Genomic DNA, 17659 nt, shown 5'->3' with positions numbered 1-17659 from the left:
AGAGATACTACAGGGGGGCCTCCAAATCTTTGTGTGACTCTTTGTATAGAGAGTAACAGTGTTAAATAGCTCTATATTGTGACAGTAATCATTGTAGACATACAGTAATGGACACGATCTACATTAGTATGATTAAAAGCAGCAACAATGTGACCTCTATGGAAAACGGGGTCCTCTATGTCTCTATGTCTATGCTCTACTGTACCCGACCCGACATTTAGGGTAGGGCCTAAAATGTATACTAGTTAGTCTTTAGGGCCCAGTTAAGGCTGGGCCTTCAATTTCAGGCCTGTTGAACTCTCTACTGTACCTTCTCCCCTCCCTGGATGGTGACGTTGATGTTCCTGATGGCCAGCTCCTGGTCCTCTCTGTAGCGCAGCCCGAACCCTCTGATCTCTATGAGGCCTGCAGTGGGCCAGCCTGGAGGCAGCGTGGAGGGGGAGTGACTCCACTCCGCCTGACACACACACACACACACACACACACACACACACACACACACACACACACACACACACACACACACACACACACACACACACACACACACACACACACACACACACGATATTATGCGATAAACCACCAAGATCTCAGCTGGAACAGTGGTTCTCAAAGTGGATTCCAGGGACTCTGTGGGTTCCTTCAGGGGGGTCTAAACTGACCCATACAAGTCTAAATCTTGCCAGAGTTAACGGGAGACCTTAAAATGTGAAAGTTTGAGAAACACTGATCTACAAAAGGCTTTCTGTCCCTAAAACCAAAAATAAATGTGCCGAAGGAGCATTTAGTTTTTATGCTCCACGTATCTGGGGAAAAAAATAATAATAATCTGAAAACTGCACGTCTGCTGCCAAATAAAGACCTTATTATTTTGTTCAGCTGCTTTTGATGGAGTTCTTTTCTGCAATTGTAACATTATAATTGTTATTTAACATCATAATTGTGTATATTTGCTTGATGTGTTGTGTAAAACACATTGGATTGCCGTGTTGTTGAAATGTGCTCTATAAATAAAACTGTCTCACATTTCTCTCGTCTTAAATTTCTCCCCATGAGATGCCAACCCCCGATTCTTAACCCAAACAAGTACAGTAAAAGTCCTTGTAGAAGTAAGGGATCGCAAGGAGTCCTCAAGTGGTGTTCATTTATCTTGAGTAACCATAACCCTAGTGTCAGTTACTCCCATACATCTCAGATTATCAACTGAAACCAGACCTCCACTGTTTTATACCTCTTTCTCTGTGTCTGCGTACTCTTTGACTCTGTTTTATACCTCTTTCTCTGTGTCTGCGTACTCTTTGACTCTCTGTTTTATACCTCTTTCTCTGTGTCTGCGTACTCTTTGACTCTCTGTTTTATACCTCTTTCTCTGTGTCTGTGTACTCTTTGACTCTCTGTTCCATACCTCTTTCTCTGTGTCTGTGTACTCTTTGACTCTCTGTTTTATACCTCTTTCTCTGTGTCTGCGTACTCTCTGACTCTCTGTTTTATACCTCTTTCTCTGTGTCTGCGTACTCTTTGACTCTCTGTTTTATACCTCTTTCTCTGTGTCTGCGTACTCTCTGACTCTCTGTTTTATACCTCTTTCTCTGTGTCTGCGTACTCTTTGACTCTCTGTTTTATACCTCTTTCTCTGTGTCTGCGTACTCTCTGACTCTCTGTTTTATACCTCTTTCTCTGTGTCTGCGTACTCTCTGACTCTCTGTTTTATACCTCTTTCTCTGTGTCTGCGTACTCTTTGACTCTCTGTTTTATACCTCTTTCTCTGTGTCTGCGTACTCTCTGACTCTCTGTTTTATACCTCTTTCTCTGTGTCTGCGTACTCTTTGACTCTCTGTTCCATACCTCTTTCTCTGTGTCTGCGTACTCTTTGACTCTGTTTTATACCTCTTTCCCTGTGTCTGCGTACTCTTTGACTCTGTTCCATACCTCTTTCTCTGTGTCTGCGTACTCTTTGACTCTCTGTTCCATACCTCTTTCTCTGTGTCTGCGTACTCTTTGACTCTCTGTTTTATACCTCTTTCTCTGTGTCTGCATACTCTTTGACTCTCTGTTTTATACCTCTTTCTCTGTGTCTGCATACTCTTTGACTCTCTGTTCCATACCTCTTTCTCTGTGTCTGCATACTCTTTGACTCTCTGTTCCATACCTCTTTCTCTGTGTCTGCATACTCTCTGACTCTCTGTTCCATACCTCTTTCCCTGTGTCTGCATACTCTTTGACTCTCTGTTTTATACCTCTTTCTCTGTGTCTGCGTACTCTTTGACTCTCTGTTTTATACCTCTTTCTCTGTGTCTGCGTACTCTTTGACTCTCTGTTTTATACCTCTTTCTCTGTGTCTGCGTACTCTTTGACTCTCTGTTTTATACCTCTTTCTCTGTGTCTGCGTACTCTTTGACTCTCTGTTTTATACCTCTTTCTCTGTGTCTGCATACTCTTTGACTCTCTGTTTTATACCTCTTTCTCTGTGTCTGCGTACTCTTTGACTCTCTGTTTTATACCTCTTTCCCTGTGTCTGCGTACTCTTTGACTCTGTTCCATACCTCTTTCTCTGTGTCTGCGTACTCTTTGACTCTCTGTTCCATACCTCTTTCCCTGTGTCTGCGTACTCTTTGACTCTCTGTTTTATACCTCTTTCTCTGTGTCTGCATACTCTTTGACTCTCTGTTTTATACCTCTTTCTCTGTGTCTGCATACTCTTTGACTCTCTGTTCCATACCTCTTTCTCTGTGTCTGCATACTCTTTGACTCTCTGTTCCATACCTCTTTCTCTGTGTCTGCGTACTCTTTGACTCTCTGTTTTATACCTCTTTCTCTGTGTCTGCGTACTCTCTGACTCTCTGTTTTATACCTCTTTCTCTGTGTCTGCGTACTCTCTGACTCTCTGTTTTATACCTCTTTCTCTGTGTCTGCGTACTCTCTGACTCTCTGTTTTATACCTCTTTCTCTGTGTCTGCGTACTCTTTGACTCTCTGTTTTATACCTCTTTCTCTGTGTCTGCGTACTCTCTGACTCTCTGTTTTATACCTCTTTCTCTGTGTCTGCGTACTCTCTGACTCTCTGTTTTATACCTCTTTCTCTGTGTCTGCGTACTCTTTGACTCTCTGTTTTATACCTCTTTCTCTGTGTCTGCGTACTCTCTGACTCTCTGTTTTATACCTCTTTCTCTGTGTCTGCGTACTCTTTGACTCTCTGTTCCATACCTCTTTCTCTGTGTCTGCGTACTCTTTGACTCTGTTTTATACCTCTTTCCCTGTGTCTGCGTACTCTTTGACTCTGTTCCATACCTCTTTCTCTGTGTCTGCGTACTCTTTGACTCTCTGTTCCATACCTCTTTCTCTGTGTCTGCGTACTCTTTGACTCTCTGTTTTATACCTCTTTCTCTGTGTCTGCATACTCTTTGACTCTCTGTTTTATACCTCTTTCTCTGTGTCTGCATACTCTTTGACTCTCTGTTCCATACCTCTTTCTCTGTGTCTGCATACTCTTTGACTCTCTGTTCCATACCTCTTTCTCTGTGTCTGCATACTCTCTGACTCTCTGTTCCATACCTCTTTCCCTGTGTCTGCATACTCTTTGACTCTCTGTTTTATACCTCTTTCTCTGTGTCTGCGTACTCTTTGACTCTCTGTTTTATACCTCTTTCTCTGTGTCTGCGTACTCTTTGACTCTCTGTTTTATACCTCTTTCTCTGTGTCTGCGTACTCTTTGACTCTCTGTTTTATACCTCTTTCTCTGTGTCTGCGTACTCTTTGACTCTCTGTTTTATACCTCTTTCTCTGTGTCTGCATACTCTTTGACTCTCTGTTTTATACCTCTTTCTCTGTTTCTGCGTACTCTTTGACTCTCTGTTTTATACCTCTTTCCCTGTGTCTGCGTACTCTTTGACTCTGTTCCATACCTCTTTCTCTGTGTCTGCGTACTCTTTGACTCTCTGTTTTATACCTCTTTCTCTGTGTCTGCATACTCTTTGACTCTCTGTTCCATACCTCTTTCTCTGTGTCTGCGTACTCTTTGACTCTCTGTTTTATACCTCTTTCTCTGTGTCTGCGTACTCTTTGACTCTCTGTTTTATACCTCTTTCTCTGAGTCTGCATACTCTCTGACTCTCTGTTCCATACCTCTTTCTCTGTGTCTGCGTACTCTTTGACTCTCTGTTCCATACCTCTTTCTATGTGTCTGCGTACTCTTTGACTCTCTGTTTTATACCTCTTTATCTGTGTCTGCGTACTCTTTGACTCTCTGTTTTATACCTCTTTCTCTGTGTCTGCATACTCTTTGACTCTCTGTTTTATACCTCTTTCTCTGTGTCTGCGTACTCTTTGACTCTCTGTTTTATACCTCTTTCTCTGTGTCTGCGTACTCTTTGACTCTCTGTTTTATACCTCTTTCTCTGTGTCTGCGTACTCTTTGACTCTCTGTTTTATACCTCTTTCTCTGTGTCTGCGTACTCTTTGACTCTCTGTTTTATACCTCTTTCTCTGTGTCTGCGTACTCTTTGACTCTCTGTTTTATACCTCTTTCTCTGTGTCTGCGTACTCTTTGACTCTCTGTTTTATACCTCTTTCTCTGTGTCTGTGTACTCTTTGACTCTCTGTTCCATACCTCTTTCTCTGTGTCTGCGTACTCTTTGACTCTCTGTTTTATACCTCTTTCTCTGTGTCTGCGAACTCTTTGACTCTCTGTTTTATACCTCTTTCTCTGTGTCTGCGTACTCTTTGACTCTCTGTTTTATACCTCTTTCTCTGTGTCTGCGTACTCTGACTCTCTGTTCCATACCTCTTTCTCTGTGTCTGCGTACTCTTTGACTCTCTGTTTTATACCTCTTTCTCTGTGTCTGCATACTCTTTGACTCTCTGTTCCATACCTCTTTCTCTGTGTCTGCGTACTCTTTGACTCTCTGTTTTATACCTCTTTCTCTGTGTCTGCGTACTCTTTGACTCTCTGTTTTATACCTCTTTCTCTGAGTCTGCATACTCTCTGACTCTCTGTTCCATACCTCTTTCTCTGTGTCTGCGTACTCTTTGACTCTCTGTTCCATACCTCTTTCTATGTGTCTGCGTACTCTTTGACTCTCTGTTTTATACCTCTTTATCTGTGTCTGCGTACTCTTTGACTCTCTGTTTTATACCTCTTTCTCTGTGTCTGCATACTCTTTGACTCTCTGTTTTATACCTCTTTCTCTGTGTCTGCGTACTCTTTGACTCTCTGTTTTATACCTCTTTCTCTGTGTCTGCGTACTCTTTGACTCTCTGTTTTATACCTCTTTCTCTGTGTCTGCGTACTCTTTGACTCTCTGTTTTATACCTCTTTCTCTGTGTCTGCGTACTCTTTGACTCTCTGTTTTATACCTCTTTCTCTGTGTCTGTGTACTCTTTGACTCTCTGTTTTATACCTCTTTCTCTGTGTCTGCGTACTCTTTGACTCTCTGTTTTATACCTCTTTCTCTGTGTCTGCATACTCTTTGACTCTCTGTTTTATACCTCTTTCTCTGTGTCTGCGTACTCTTTGACTCTGTTTTATACCTCTTTCTCTGTGTCTGCATACTCTTTGACTCTCTGTTTTATACCTCTTTCTCTGTGTCTGCATACTCTTTGACTCTCTGTTTTATACCTCTTTCTCTGTGTCTGTGTACTCTTTGACTCTCTGTTCCATACCTCTTTCTCTGTGTCTGTGTACTCTTTGACTCTCTGTTTTATACCTCTTTCTCTGTGTCTGCATACTCTTTGACTCTCTGTTCCATACCTCTTTCTCTGTGTCTGCGTACTCTTTGACTCTCTGTTTTATACCTCTTTCTCTGTGTCTGCGTACTCTTTGACTCTCTGTTTTATACCTCTTTCTCTGTGTCTGCGTACTCTTTGACTCTCTGTTTTATACCTCTTTCTCTGTGTCTGCGTACTCTGACTCTCTGTTCCATACCTCTTTCTCTGTGTCTGCGTACTCTTTGACTCTCTGTTTTATACCTCTTTCTCTGTGTCTGCATACTCTTTGACTCTCTGTTCCATACCTCTTTCTCTGTGTCTGCGTACTCTTTGACTCTCTGTTTTATACCTCTTTCTCTGTGTCTGCGTACTCTTTGACTCTCTGTTTTATACCTCTTTCTCTGAGTCTGCATACTCTCTGACTCTCTGTTCCATACCTCTTTCTCTGTGTCTGCGTACTCTTTGACTCTCTGTTCCATACCTCTTTCTATGTGTCTGCGTACTCTTTGACTCTCTGTTTTATACCTCTTTATCTGTGTCTGCGTACTCTTTGACTCTCTGTTTTATACCTCTTTCTCTGTGTCTGCATACTCTTTGACTCTCTGTTTTATACCTCTTTCTCTGTGTCTGCGTACTCTTTGACTCTCTGTTTTATACCTCTTTCTCTGTGTCTGCATACTCTTTGACTCTCTGTTTTATACCTCTTTCTCTGTGTCTGCGTACTCTTTGACTCTCTGTTTTATACCTCTTTCGCTGTGTCTGCGTACTCTTTGACTCTCTGTTTTATACCTCTTTCTCTGTGTCTGTGTACTCTTTGACTCTCTGTTTTATACCTCTTTCTCTGTGTCTGCGTACTCTTTGACTCTCTGTTTTATACCTCTTTCTCTGTGTCTGCGTACTCTTTGACTCTCTGTTTTATACCTCTTTCTCTGTGTCTGCGTACTCTTTGACTCTGTTCCATACCTCTTTATCTGTGTCTGCGTACTCTTTGACTCTCTGTTTTATACCTCTTTCTATGTGTCTGCGTACTCTTTGACTCTCTGTTTTATACCTCTTTCTCTGTGTCTGCGTACTCTTTGACTCTCTGTTTTATACCTCTTTCTCTGTGTCTGCATACTCTTTGACTCTCTGTTTTATACCTCTTTCTCTGTGTCTGCGTACTCTTTGACTCTGTTTTATACCTCTTTCTCTGTGTCTGCGTACTCTTTGACTCTCTGTTTTATACCTCTTTCTCTGTGTCTGCGTACTCTTTGACTCTCTGTTTTATACCTCTTTCTCTGTGTCTGCGTACTCTTTGACTCTCTGTTTTATACCTCTTTATCTGTGTCTGCGTACTCTTTGACTCTCTGTTTTATACCTCTTTCTCTGTGTCTGCATACTCTTTGACTCTCTGTTTTATACCTCTTTCTCTGTGTCTGCGTACTCTTTGACTCTCTGTTTTATACCTCTTTCTCTGTGTCTGCGTACTCTTTGACTCTCTGTTTTATACCTCTTTCTCTGTGTCTGCATACTCTTTGACTCTCTGTTCCATACCTCTTTCTCTGTGTCTGCGTACTCTTTGACTCTCTGTTCCATACCTCTTTCTATGTGTCTGCGTACTCTTTGACTCTCTGTTTTATACCTCTTTATCTGTGTCTGCGTACTCTTTGACTCTCTGTTTTATACCTCTTTCTCTGTGTCTGCATACTCTTTGACTCTCTGTTTTATACCTCTTTCTCTGTGTCTGCGTACTCTTTGACTCTCTGTTTTATACCTCTTTCTCTGTGTCTGCATACTCTTTGACTCTCTGTTTTATACCTCTTTCTCTGTGTCTGCGTACTCTTTGACTCTCTGTTTTATACCTCTTTCTCTGTGTCTGCGTACTCTTTGACTCTCTGTTTTATACCTCTTTCTCTGTGTCTGTGTACTCTTTGACTCTCTGTTTTATACCTCTTTCTCTGTGTCTGCGTACTCTTTGACTCTCTGTTTTATACCTCTTTCTCTGTGTCTGCGTACTCTTTGACTCTCTGTTTTATACCTCTTTCTCTGTGTCTGCGTACTCTTTGACTCTGTTCCATACCTCTTTATCTGTGTCTGCGTACTCTTTGACTCTCTGTTTTATACCTCTTTCTATGTGTCTGCGTACTCTTTGACTCTCTGTTTTATACCTCTTTCTCTGTGTCTGCGTACTCTTTGACTCTCTGTTTTATACCTCTTTCTCTGTGTCTGCATACTCTTTGACTCTCTGTTATATATCTCTTTCTCTGTGTCTGCGTACTCTTTGACTCTGTTTTATACCTCTTTCTCTGTGTCTGCGTACTCTGACTCTCTGTTTTATACCTCTTTCTCTGTGTCTGCGTACTCTTTGACTCTCTGTTTTATACCTCTTTCTCTGTGTCTGCGTACTCTTTGACTCTCTGTTTTATACCTCTTTCTCTGTGTCTGCGTACTCTTTGACTCTCTGTTTTATACCTCTTTATCTGTGTCTGCGTACTCTTTGACTCTCTGTTTTATACCTCTTTCTCTGTGTCTGCATACTCTTTGACTCTCTGTTTTATACCTCTTTCTCTGTGTCTGCGTACTCTTTGACTCTGTTTTATACCTCTTTCTCTGTGTCTGCGTACTCTTTGACTCTCTCCACAGCTACGATGTTGGTCTCCACGTCAGAAGACATCCTCACCAGCCAGGACAGAGAGGCTGTCAGCTACGACCACAAGAGTCATGGGGACAGGAAATACATCAGTGGATGTTTCAAATGTAACACCACCGAAATACACTACGAACACACGATAAGGGTGAAAAACAAACAATGAATAATATAAATGATGATTAATCAGTGGCTATTTGAGCATTCACTCAGTTACAGTAAGTGGAGTTAATGTTTGTCTTTGTTCCATGTTATAACATAATAACATCCATATAATGACATTTAAAGTTCAAGATGTATGTTAGATAACTCTAATTCTAAAGCAATTATGACATTTATAATACAATCTAAAGATAATAAACAGATATAATTAAGAAAACATTCCTTTGCTGCCCTAGTGATGAAAATGAATGACTGTGATGTGATGTGAGCGTGCATGTGTGTGTATATGTGTGCATGTGAGTGCGTGCGGTGTGTGTGTGCAGGCCTACCTGCAGAGCGTAGGATATGGACAGGCCCATGATCCCAGGACTCAGACTCTCTCTGGCCATCACAGCAAACAGAGCAGCAAACGACACGATGCAGTTCCCTACGAACTCCAGACGCACTGCCATCCACCTGCACGCACACACGTGCACGCACACGCACACACACACACACATGTACACACGCACGCGCGCGCACCTGTTAACTCCAGCTTTTAAAATTTTGAGTTTTGAGTTTTTTCCCCCTGTACATTAACCTCCCTACTTGATCTTATTACAGTGTCACGCAAAAAGCAGCAAAAGTAGCAGATCGACAAGCTTGAAACGCAGCGCGAAGCCACACGTTTTGAGCTTGTAGATCTGCTACTGAATCCAGAAAAGTAACAGTTTTGGACAGAGACGATCAAAAGTAGCAGGAATCCAGCTTGTATCAACGATGACATGAGATGACACACACTCTCACTGGGAGAAATTACACTGAAGACATATACCTGTATGTCTCAATTATTACATCATTGTTGAAATAATAATAATGTTGAAAAAGGTTCATATATAACATTTTCAAGCTTGCAGATCGGATATTTCCACCATCAATGTGACCAGTACAAAGTATGAAGTTCTCAAATGTCAGTAATTTCTTTTTATATTTAGTTTATGTGTCATATCTGCCATGTGCAAAGCCAAACAGAAATGATGATGAAACTATGAAATTGTTAATCGCAATTATTTGTGTGACAATGAATCACTACGGAATCGCTACGTAAAACGTCATAATCGTGACAGCCCTAGTAGTAGGCCCTCTGGTGCTGGGTCCACTCACCTGTTGGCTACTATACTAGGGTAGTAGGCTATCTCACCTGTTGGCTACTATACTGGGGTAGTAGGCTATCTCTCACCTGTTGGCTACTATACTAGGGTAGTAGGCTATCTCACCTGTTGGCTACTATACTAGGGTAGTAGGCTATCTCACCTGTTGGCTACTATACTAGGGTAGTAGGCTATCTCACATGTTGGCTACTATACTAGGGTAGTAGGCTATCTCACCTGTTGGCTACTATACTGGGGTAGTAGGCTATCTCACCTGTTGGCTACTATACTAGGGTAGTAGGCTATCTCACATGTTGGCTACTATACTAGGGTAGTAGGCTATCTCACCTGTTGGCTACTATACTGGGGTAGTAGGCTATCTCTCACCTGTTGGCTACTATACTAGGGTAGTAGGCTATCTCACATGTTGGCTACTATACTAGGGTAGTAGGCTATCTCACATGTTGGCTACTATACTGGGGTAGTAGGCCATCTCACCTGTTGGCTACTATACTGGGGTAGTAGGCCATCTCACCTGTTGGCTACTATACTGGGGTAGTAGGCCATCTCACCTGTTGGCTACTATACTAGGGTAGTAGGCTATCTCACATGTTGGCTACTATACTAGGGTAGTAGGCTATCTCACCTGTTGGCTACTATACTAGGGTAGTAGGCCATCTCACCTGTTGGCTACTATACTAGGGTAGTAGGCCATCTCACCTGTTGGCTACTATACTGGGGTAGTAGGCTCTCTGGTTGTGGTCGACGCGGTGGTCGCTCTCGCGGATGAAGCGCTCCTGCTCTCCGAAGGCCCTGATGACGCTGGTTCCCAGAAGGGTCTCGCTGAAGTGGGTGTAGACCGGAGAGCGGCTCACAGACTCCAGACGCTTCAGCTGTCGAGACGACGCCACGTAAAACCTCTGGGAGGGAGAGAGAGGAGGAGTGGTTAAGATCTCTGACATCACGGAAATCACTTCACTTATAACACATGATCAAAAAGAGAAAAGTAAATAAATACGTTTGAGCAAAGTCAGGCATCTCGTTTCTCCGTATTCCTGCGGTTGCACGTGACCGTTGGCAGCCAATAGCATTCCTAATAGGGTAGTAATGGGTACCATGATGGCGACACCCATACAGTACAAGGGCAAAGAAAAGCTAATTTTCGCAGCATAGAAACCAATGGGTTCACACCGTCCATATTTTTTACAGTCTAAGCTCCAGACCCACCTGTACTAACCTCACACACCAGGCTTTCTGGGGGAAAGCCTGGTGTTCGTTCACACCTGGCCGTTTGGTGTCCGCCCAACGCGGAAACCACTAGAAGAAGCAGCGTCGCTTTGATTTGGTTCCCTCCGTTTGTTTCCCCAATCCCTATTAAAATGCTGGAGTAGCCTAGTGTAGTCTTGCCAGTTGCTACGAGTTGGAATAAAAGATGCATATACCAAACGATTTTTTCAAAAGCAAAACTACTCCGCATCAAGGAGTTTATTAGGTAGGCCCCTAAAAGTATGTCCTTGAGCGCAGGGGAATTATTTTGGGTTAAAACTGAATCCGGTTTGATCTTTCCGGCCAAATTGTAGTCCTTTGATCACTACAACATGACGTGTTGTGGTTTCCGCTCCAGACCGGTTACAACCCCGAAAAGTGAAGTGATCCCAGACTAACCTGTACAAAGAGGTAGAGCAGCCCCAGAGGATGAACCCACCTGTACAAAGAGATAGAGCAGCCCCAGAGGAGGATGACCCACCTGTACAAAGAGGTAGAGCAGCCCCAGAGGATGAACCCACCTGTACAAAGAGGTAGAGCAGCCCCAGAGGATGACCCACCTGTACAAAGAGGTAGAGCAGCCCCAGAGGATGATGACCCACCTGTACAAAGAGGTAGAGCAGCCCCAGAGGATGACCCACCTGTACAAAGAGGTAGAGCAGCCCCAGAGGATGATGACCCACCTGTACAAAGAGATAGAGCAGCCCAGAGGATGACGACCCACCTGTACAAAGAGGTAGAACAGCCCCAGAGGATGACCCACCTGTACAAAGAGGTAGAGCAGCCCCAGAGGATGATGACCCACCTGTACAAAGAGATAGAGCAGGCCCAGAGGATGACCCACCTGTACAAAGAGATAGAGCAGCCCCAGAGGATGATGACCCACCTGTACAAAGAGATAGAGCAGCCCCAGAGGATGATGACCCACCTGTACAAAGAGGTAGAGCAGCCCAGAGGATGACCCACCTGTACAAAGAGATAGAGCAGCCCAGAGGATGACCCACCTGTACAAAGAGATAGAGCAGCCCCAGAGGATGACCCACCTGTACAAAGAGATAGAGCAGCCCCAGAGGATGATGACCCACCTGTACAAAGAGATAGAGCAGCCCCAGAGGATGATGACCCACCTGTACAAAGAGGTAGAGCAGCCCAGAGGATGACCCACCTGTACAAAGAGATAGAGCAGCCCAGAGGATGACCCACCTGTACAAAGAGATAGAGCAGCCCCAGAGGATGACCCACCTGTACAAAGAGGTAGAGCAGCCCCAGAGGATGATGACCCACCTGTACAAAGAGGTAGAGCAGCCCCAGAGGATGACCCACCTGTACAAAGAGGTAGAGCAGCCCCAGAGGATGATGACCCACCTGTACAAAGAGGTAGAGCAGCCCCAGAGGATGACCCACCTGTACAAAGAGGTAGAGCAGCCCCAGAGGATGACCCACCTGTACAAAGAGATAGAGCAGGCCCAGAGGATGACCCACCTGTACAAAGAGATAGAGCAGCCCCAGAGGATGACCCACCTGTACAAAGAGATAGAGCAGCCCAGAGGATGACCCACCTGTACAAAGAGGTAGAGCAGCCCCAGAGGATGACCCACCTGTACAAAGAGGTAGAGCAGCCCAGAGGATGACCCACCTGTACAAAGAGATAGAGCAGCCCAGAGGATGACCCACCTGTACAAAGAGATAGAGCAGCCCCAGAGGATGACCCACCTGTACAAAGAGATAGAGCAGGCCCAGCGGGGGGATGACGACGGCCACCAGGGGCGTGGCCACCAGGATCATGGCGCAGCCCCCCAGCACGTTGAACATGGAGCCCATGAACATCTTGATGATGCCGGGCAGCACCGAGTCGATGGTGTCCGTCTCCTTGGCGAAGCGGTTCACCAGGTTGCCGCTGGGCGTGCGCTCGAAGAAGGACATGGGCGAGCGCAGCACGTTGAACAGCATGGACTGGTGCAGGTAGCGAGATGCCAGGATGCCCCCGATGGACACCGAGATGGAGTAGCAGAACACCGCCATACCTGAGGAGAGAGGAGAGGAGTTAGATTATAACTGTTATGTCTGAGGGGAGAGGAGAGGAGTTAGATTATAACTGTTATGTCTGGGAGAGGAGAGGAGAGGAGTTAGATTATAACTGTTATGTCTGGGAGAGGAGAGGAGTTAGATTATAACTGTCATGTCTGGGAGAGGAGAGGAGAGGAGAGGAGTTAGATTATAACTGTCATGTCTGGGAGAGGAGAGGAGAGGAGAGGAGTTAGATTATAACTGTCATGTCTGGGAGAGGAGAGGAGAGGAGAGGAGTTAGATTATAACTGTCATGTCTGGGAGAGGAGAGGAGAGGAGAGGAGTTAGATTATAACTGTCATGTCTGGGGGAGGAGAGGAGAGGAGTTAGATTATAACTGTTATGTCTGGGGAGGAGGTGAGGGGAGAGGAGGGATTCATTAGTCATACATGTAAATGTAAACAGCACAGTACAGTGAGACATCTAGGCTAAAAGGATAACACAAAAAGGTTTCGGGGACTTGTTTCCATTATGGTCCTATGTGTTCAATTCATCGACATAGCATACAATATTTACACAACAATGCATGTCATCAACAAATACAAACATTGATGTGAATTGACCTGCCCTTGTAGTCTCCTGATTTTTCAGGCCAATTTCAGAAGAAACAAGGATGATAACCCAAAGTGTTTTATTGTTAGAAAATTATATGACACCATGTAAGTGTTTATATAGCTTGTCTATCGTGTGTCACTGTCGCCTATGAAGCACCACATCAGAAAGATTACAAGAAATTGAACAAAAATATAATGTAAAGTAAAATGCAGCATCCAAAAAGGTCTCTATTTGGAGGGATGAAAACATAAATGACCAAAAAGCTATATTTTGATTGACAGGGAAGGTTCCGGATCCAATCAAATAGGTGACCCCACGGGTCATGAAACATACAGTAGCCTGACCCCCAGACCACCATCGCTCCCCTCCTGACCTTGTGAGAAGCCCAAGGCTCCGTACACCCCCAGGGCTCCGTACACCCCCACACCCACCTTGAGAGAAGCCCAGGGCTCCGTACACCCCCACACCCACCTTGAGAGAAGCCCAAGGCTCCGTACACCCCCAGGTCTCCGTACACCCCCACACCCACCTTGAGAGAAGCCCAAGGCTCCGTACACCCCCACACCCACCTTGAGAGAAGCCCAGGGCTCCGTACACCCCCAGGGCTCCGTACACCCCCAGGTCTCCGTACACCCCCACACCCACCTTGAGTGAAGCCCAGGGCTCCGTACACCCCCAGCCTCATCTGGCGGTAGGGCTGCGTTCCGTTGACCACGGGGTCGTCGGTCCACAGGCTCAGCCAGTAGTTGGACAGCAGAGAGGCGGTGTGGTGGACGAGGAAGAGGAAGAGGCTGATGAAGGACAGCAGAACCCCGATGGCCTTCATGTACTCCCAGAACACTGCTAGCTTCACCTAGAGATTATTAATAATAATAATAATAATATTAATAACCCTTCATGTACTCCCAGAACACTGCTAGCTTCACCTGGACATTAATAATAATATGAATAATATTAATAACCCTTCATGTACTCCCAGAACACTGCTAGCTTCACCTGGACATTAATAATAATATTAATAATATTAATAACCCTTCATGTACTCCCAGAACACTGCTAGCTTCACCTGGACATTAATAATAATATGAATAATATTAATAACCCTTCATGTACTCCCAGAACACTGCTAGCTTCACCTGGACATTAATAATAATATTAATAATATTAATAACCCTTCATGTACTCCCAGAACACTGCTAGCTTCACCTGGACATTAATAATAATATGAATAATAATATTAATAACCCTTCATGTACTCCCAGAACACTGCTAGTTTCACCTGAACATTATTAATAATAATAATAATGATAATAACCCTTCATGTACTCCCAGAACACTGCCAGCTTCACCTGAACATTAATAATAATATTAATAATAATATTAATAACCCTTCATGTACTCCCAGAACACTGCTAGTTTCACCTGAACATTATTAATAATAATAATAATGATAATAACCCTTCATGTACTCCCAGAACACTGCTAGCTTCACCTGAACATTAATAATAATATTAATAACCCTTCATGTACTCCCAGAACACTGCTAGCTTCACCTGGACATTAATAATAATAAAAATAATAATAATAATCCTTCATGTACTCCCAGAACACTGCCAGCTTCACCTAGAGATTATTAATAATAATAATAATAATATTAATAACCCTTCATGTACTCCCAGAACACTGCTAGTTTCACAAAGTAAATTGTCCGTTATAAAATGATAGGTAAAATTATGTTTAACGTTCAATTTAACACTTCTATTTTTTTACTTTTTATGACAAATACCTAACATAGCAATGAATATGACAATGGGTTATTTTATATGTTTAAGTGCAGCAACAGTGAAAACAGCACATTATAGGTAAACAGTGCTCTTATTTTACAATGCACAGACTCAGACACAGCTCTGGTGTATACAGTAGGTATTTAGTATATGTCCCTGCAAGACCCGAATTAATTTCTACTGGCCAATTTATTTATTTTTAAATCAGATGGTGTTGTAGGAGTCCTAAATCACAGGAAAATATAATTTAAAAAAATGTATAATGTTTTTGTAAGGTTTTATAGCCATAAATCATAAATCATGCTCTAATTTGCATTTTGGGGATATTAACATATGCACGTGTTCTAGACATTCTAATGATCACGAAAAAAAATATTACAGGCATTTTACTTATGTTTTAGTGAGGATTAGCTTCAGTTAAAAAGTGAGATCCAGACGCTGGAATTTCAACTTCTCTGGGAGGTGTGAATGTCATTCTCTGTGGGGGGTATTTATATGCAAATATCCTGGCCAATGGCATTGTAATACTAAACAATAGGATTTAATGGTGATGTTAATGTGAAAAAAGAACAGGAAAACTAATTATAACATTTTTTTTTAAATGATTTCAAAATGTTGCCAAAAAGCAATGCTGGGCCTTGCAGGGATATGTTTCTATTTGAATTCATGGACTATAGTGCCATCCAAAGGCTGACCATAGTAACAACAGCGGGATCAGCTAATTATATTAATCCAAGGTGATTGAAGAACGATGATGCATTGATGCACATAACCAATTTACTGAATGTTGGTGGCCACTTATTTTTGATGAAATAAATACATAAAATACAATCTAAACACCTGATTTAGTAATTTAATTTCCGAATCTGGGGGCTATTGCAGCCGGTAAGAATATGTGTATATTAAGTTGTAGTCTATTTGGTTAGGGACAGCTAAGTACAAGTTTAACGTGACATCACTTTAATTTAATAAATGTTTTAATGTTTTATTTTTGTATTTGTTAATGTTCTAATGGGCTTAACAGATGTTATGTTGAGGAAATTACATGCTGCTTCTGACAATCAGAAGTTCTGAATGATGTCAATTTGTAGTTCTATCACCTCTCTTTATCAAGAAATGCTCTGAATGATGTCAATTTGTAGTTTCTATCGTACGTCTGAAGGAGCATGTGCTGCTGGGTTTTAGTATGCGTAGACTAGAGGCTACAGTATGTATTGCGTTGTTAGTTGCTAGTACAATGAACTTTAGATGTTATCTAGATTGCAGAGGATCAGTGGACAGTAAATATGAATTTGAAATGGCAAACAGTGATCCATGTTCAGATTCTGCTCAAATAGTTGAAAAATATTTTAATGAGCACTAAGGTTACAGAGAAATGTCCACTGGAACTTCTGGAAGCTTGTTATTATGAAAGTTTTATAGCTAAGTGCTATCAGCAACTATTATCTGTTTACCCCGTGACTGCGTCTTGCAAGGTTATGAGGCTATCACGTTGACAAAATCTGTCCACAGACATAAAAACAGAAAAGAATAGCAGTCACACTGTCATCATAGCTGCTAATGAAATCAAACATGGACGCTCTCACTAAGCAGTAAGCCTGGCTACGCGAGGCCATCTCTCTCCACGTACCTTCCCAGTGTTGGCCTTGTCCGCCTCCATCAGCTTCCCCACCTCATCGTTCTTAGCCTTCTTCCCCAGAACCTCCTCTCCTCCTCCTCCGCTCTTCTGAGCCAGTTTGGTTGAACTGCCGCTCTGCTGGACTCCTTGACTGTAGAGGAGGTTTAGAATACATAGAACGTTAGTGCTGTCGCCTCACAGCTAGAAGGTCCTGGGTTCGATTAACGCTGGGGACGCTGTGGGTGCTGGGGGCGTGTTCTCTCCCCTCCACGTCATCAGTACCCATACCCTAGGTGGGGTTGGCGAAAGGGCCTTTCTATGTGGAGTTTTCATGGTCTCCCCGTGTCTCCTAAGGTTGATACCCTCACAAATAACATGCAGTAATCCTCATCTCTATACTGCCTCCCCCTGGCCAGCCGGCACGCCTGATGGAGGGGAAAAAATGATTGGAATAATGTGTTCCTTCCACGCGCTACGTCCAACCGGGGAAATCCCCCCTGTCAGGTGAAAAGAAGCGACTTGGAATACTCATGCATAGAAGGAAGCATGAGGCCAGGTTGGCAGAGGAATTGTAGCGCCCAGGATTATGTTAGATAGTTGAAACCGGGTGAAAAGGGGTTACAAAATAGTGTGATAAAAATGTAAGATAAAACATTACACTACAATGCAACTGGCAATAACAAACTTTGTATTTACCTACTGTATGTATTTTTTGCACTGTTTATTTTATTTTTATTTACTTTTTT

General features: G+C 43.1%; 1 protein-coding gene across 1 annotated transcript in view; it reads right to left on the bottom strand.

Annotated features, from left to right (window-relative positions):
• Positions 1 to 17659, bottom strand: part of LOC308284241 (multidrug resistance-associated protein 1-like) — a 92164-nt gene that overhangs the window by 5036 nt on the left and 69469 nt on the right. The window contains exons 21-27 of the mRNA XM_080724805.1: positions 16926 to 17064; positions 14157 to 14364; positions 12603 to 12913; positions 10344 to 10543; positions 8823 to 8949; positions 8287 to 8388; positions 311 to 457 (exon numbers count right to left, since the gene is read on the bottom strand). Of these exons, the coding sequence (XP_080580931.1) occupies positions 311 to 457; positions 8287 to 8388; positions 8823 to 8949; positions 10344 to 10543; positions 12603 to 12913; positions 14157 to 14364; positions 16926 to 17064 (1234 nt within the window). The remainder of the gene's footprint in view (positions 1 to 310; positions 458 to 8286; positions 8389 to 8822; positions 8950 to 10343; positions 10544 to 12602; positions 12914 to 14156; positions 14365 to 16925; positions 17065 to 17659) is intronic.

The sequence above is a fragment of the Nannobrachium achirus genome, assembly GCF_963921795.1.
Source record: "Nannobrachium achirus genome assembly, chromosome: 4".
Lineage (NCBI taxonomy): Eukaryota > Metazoa > Chordata > Actinopteri > Myctophiformes > Myctophidae > Nannobrachium > Nannobrachium achirus.
Note: the sequence above shows the minus strand (reverse complement) of the source record. Positions and strands in the feature narration are given on the sequence as shown.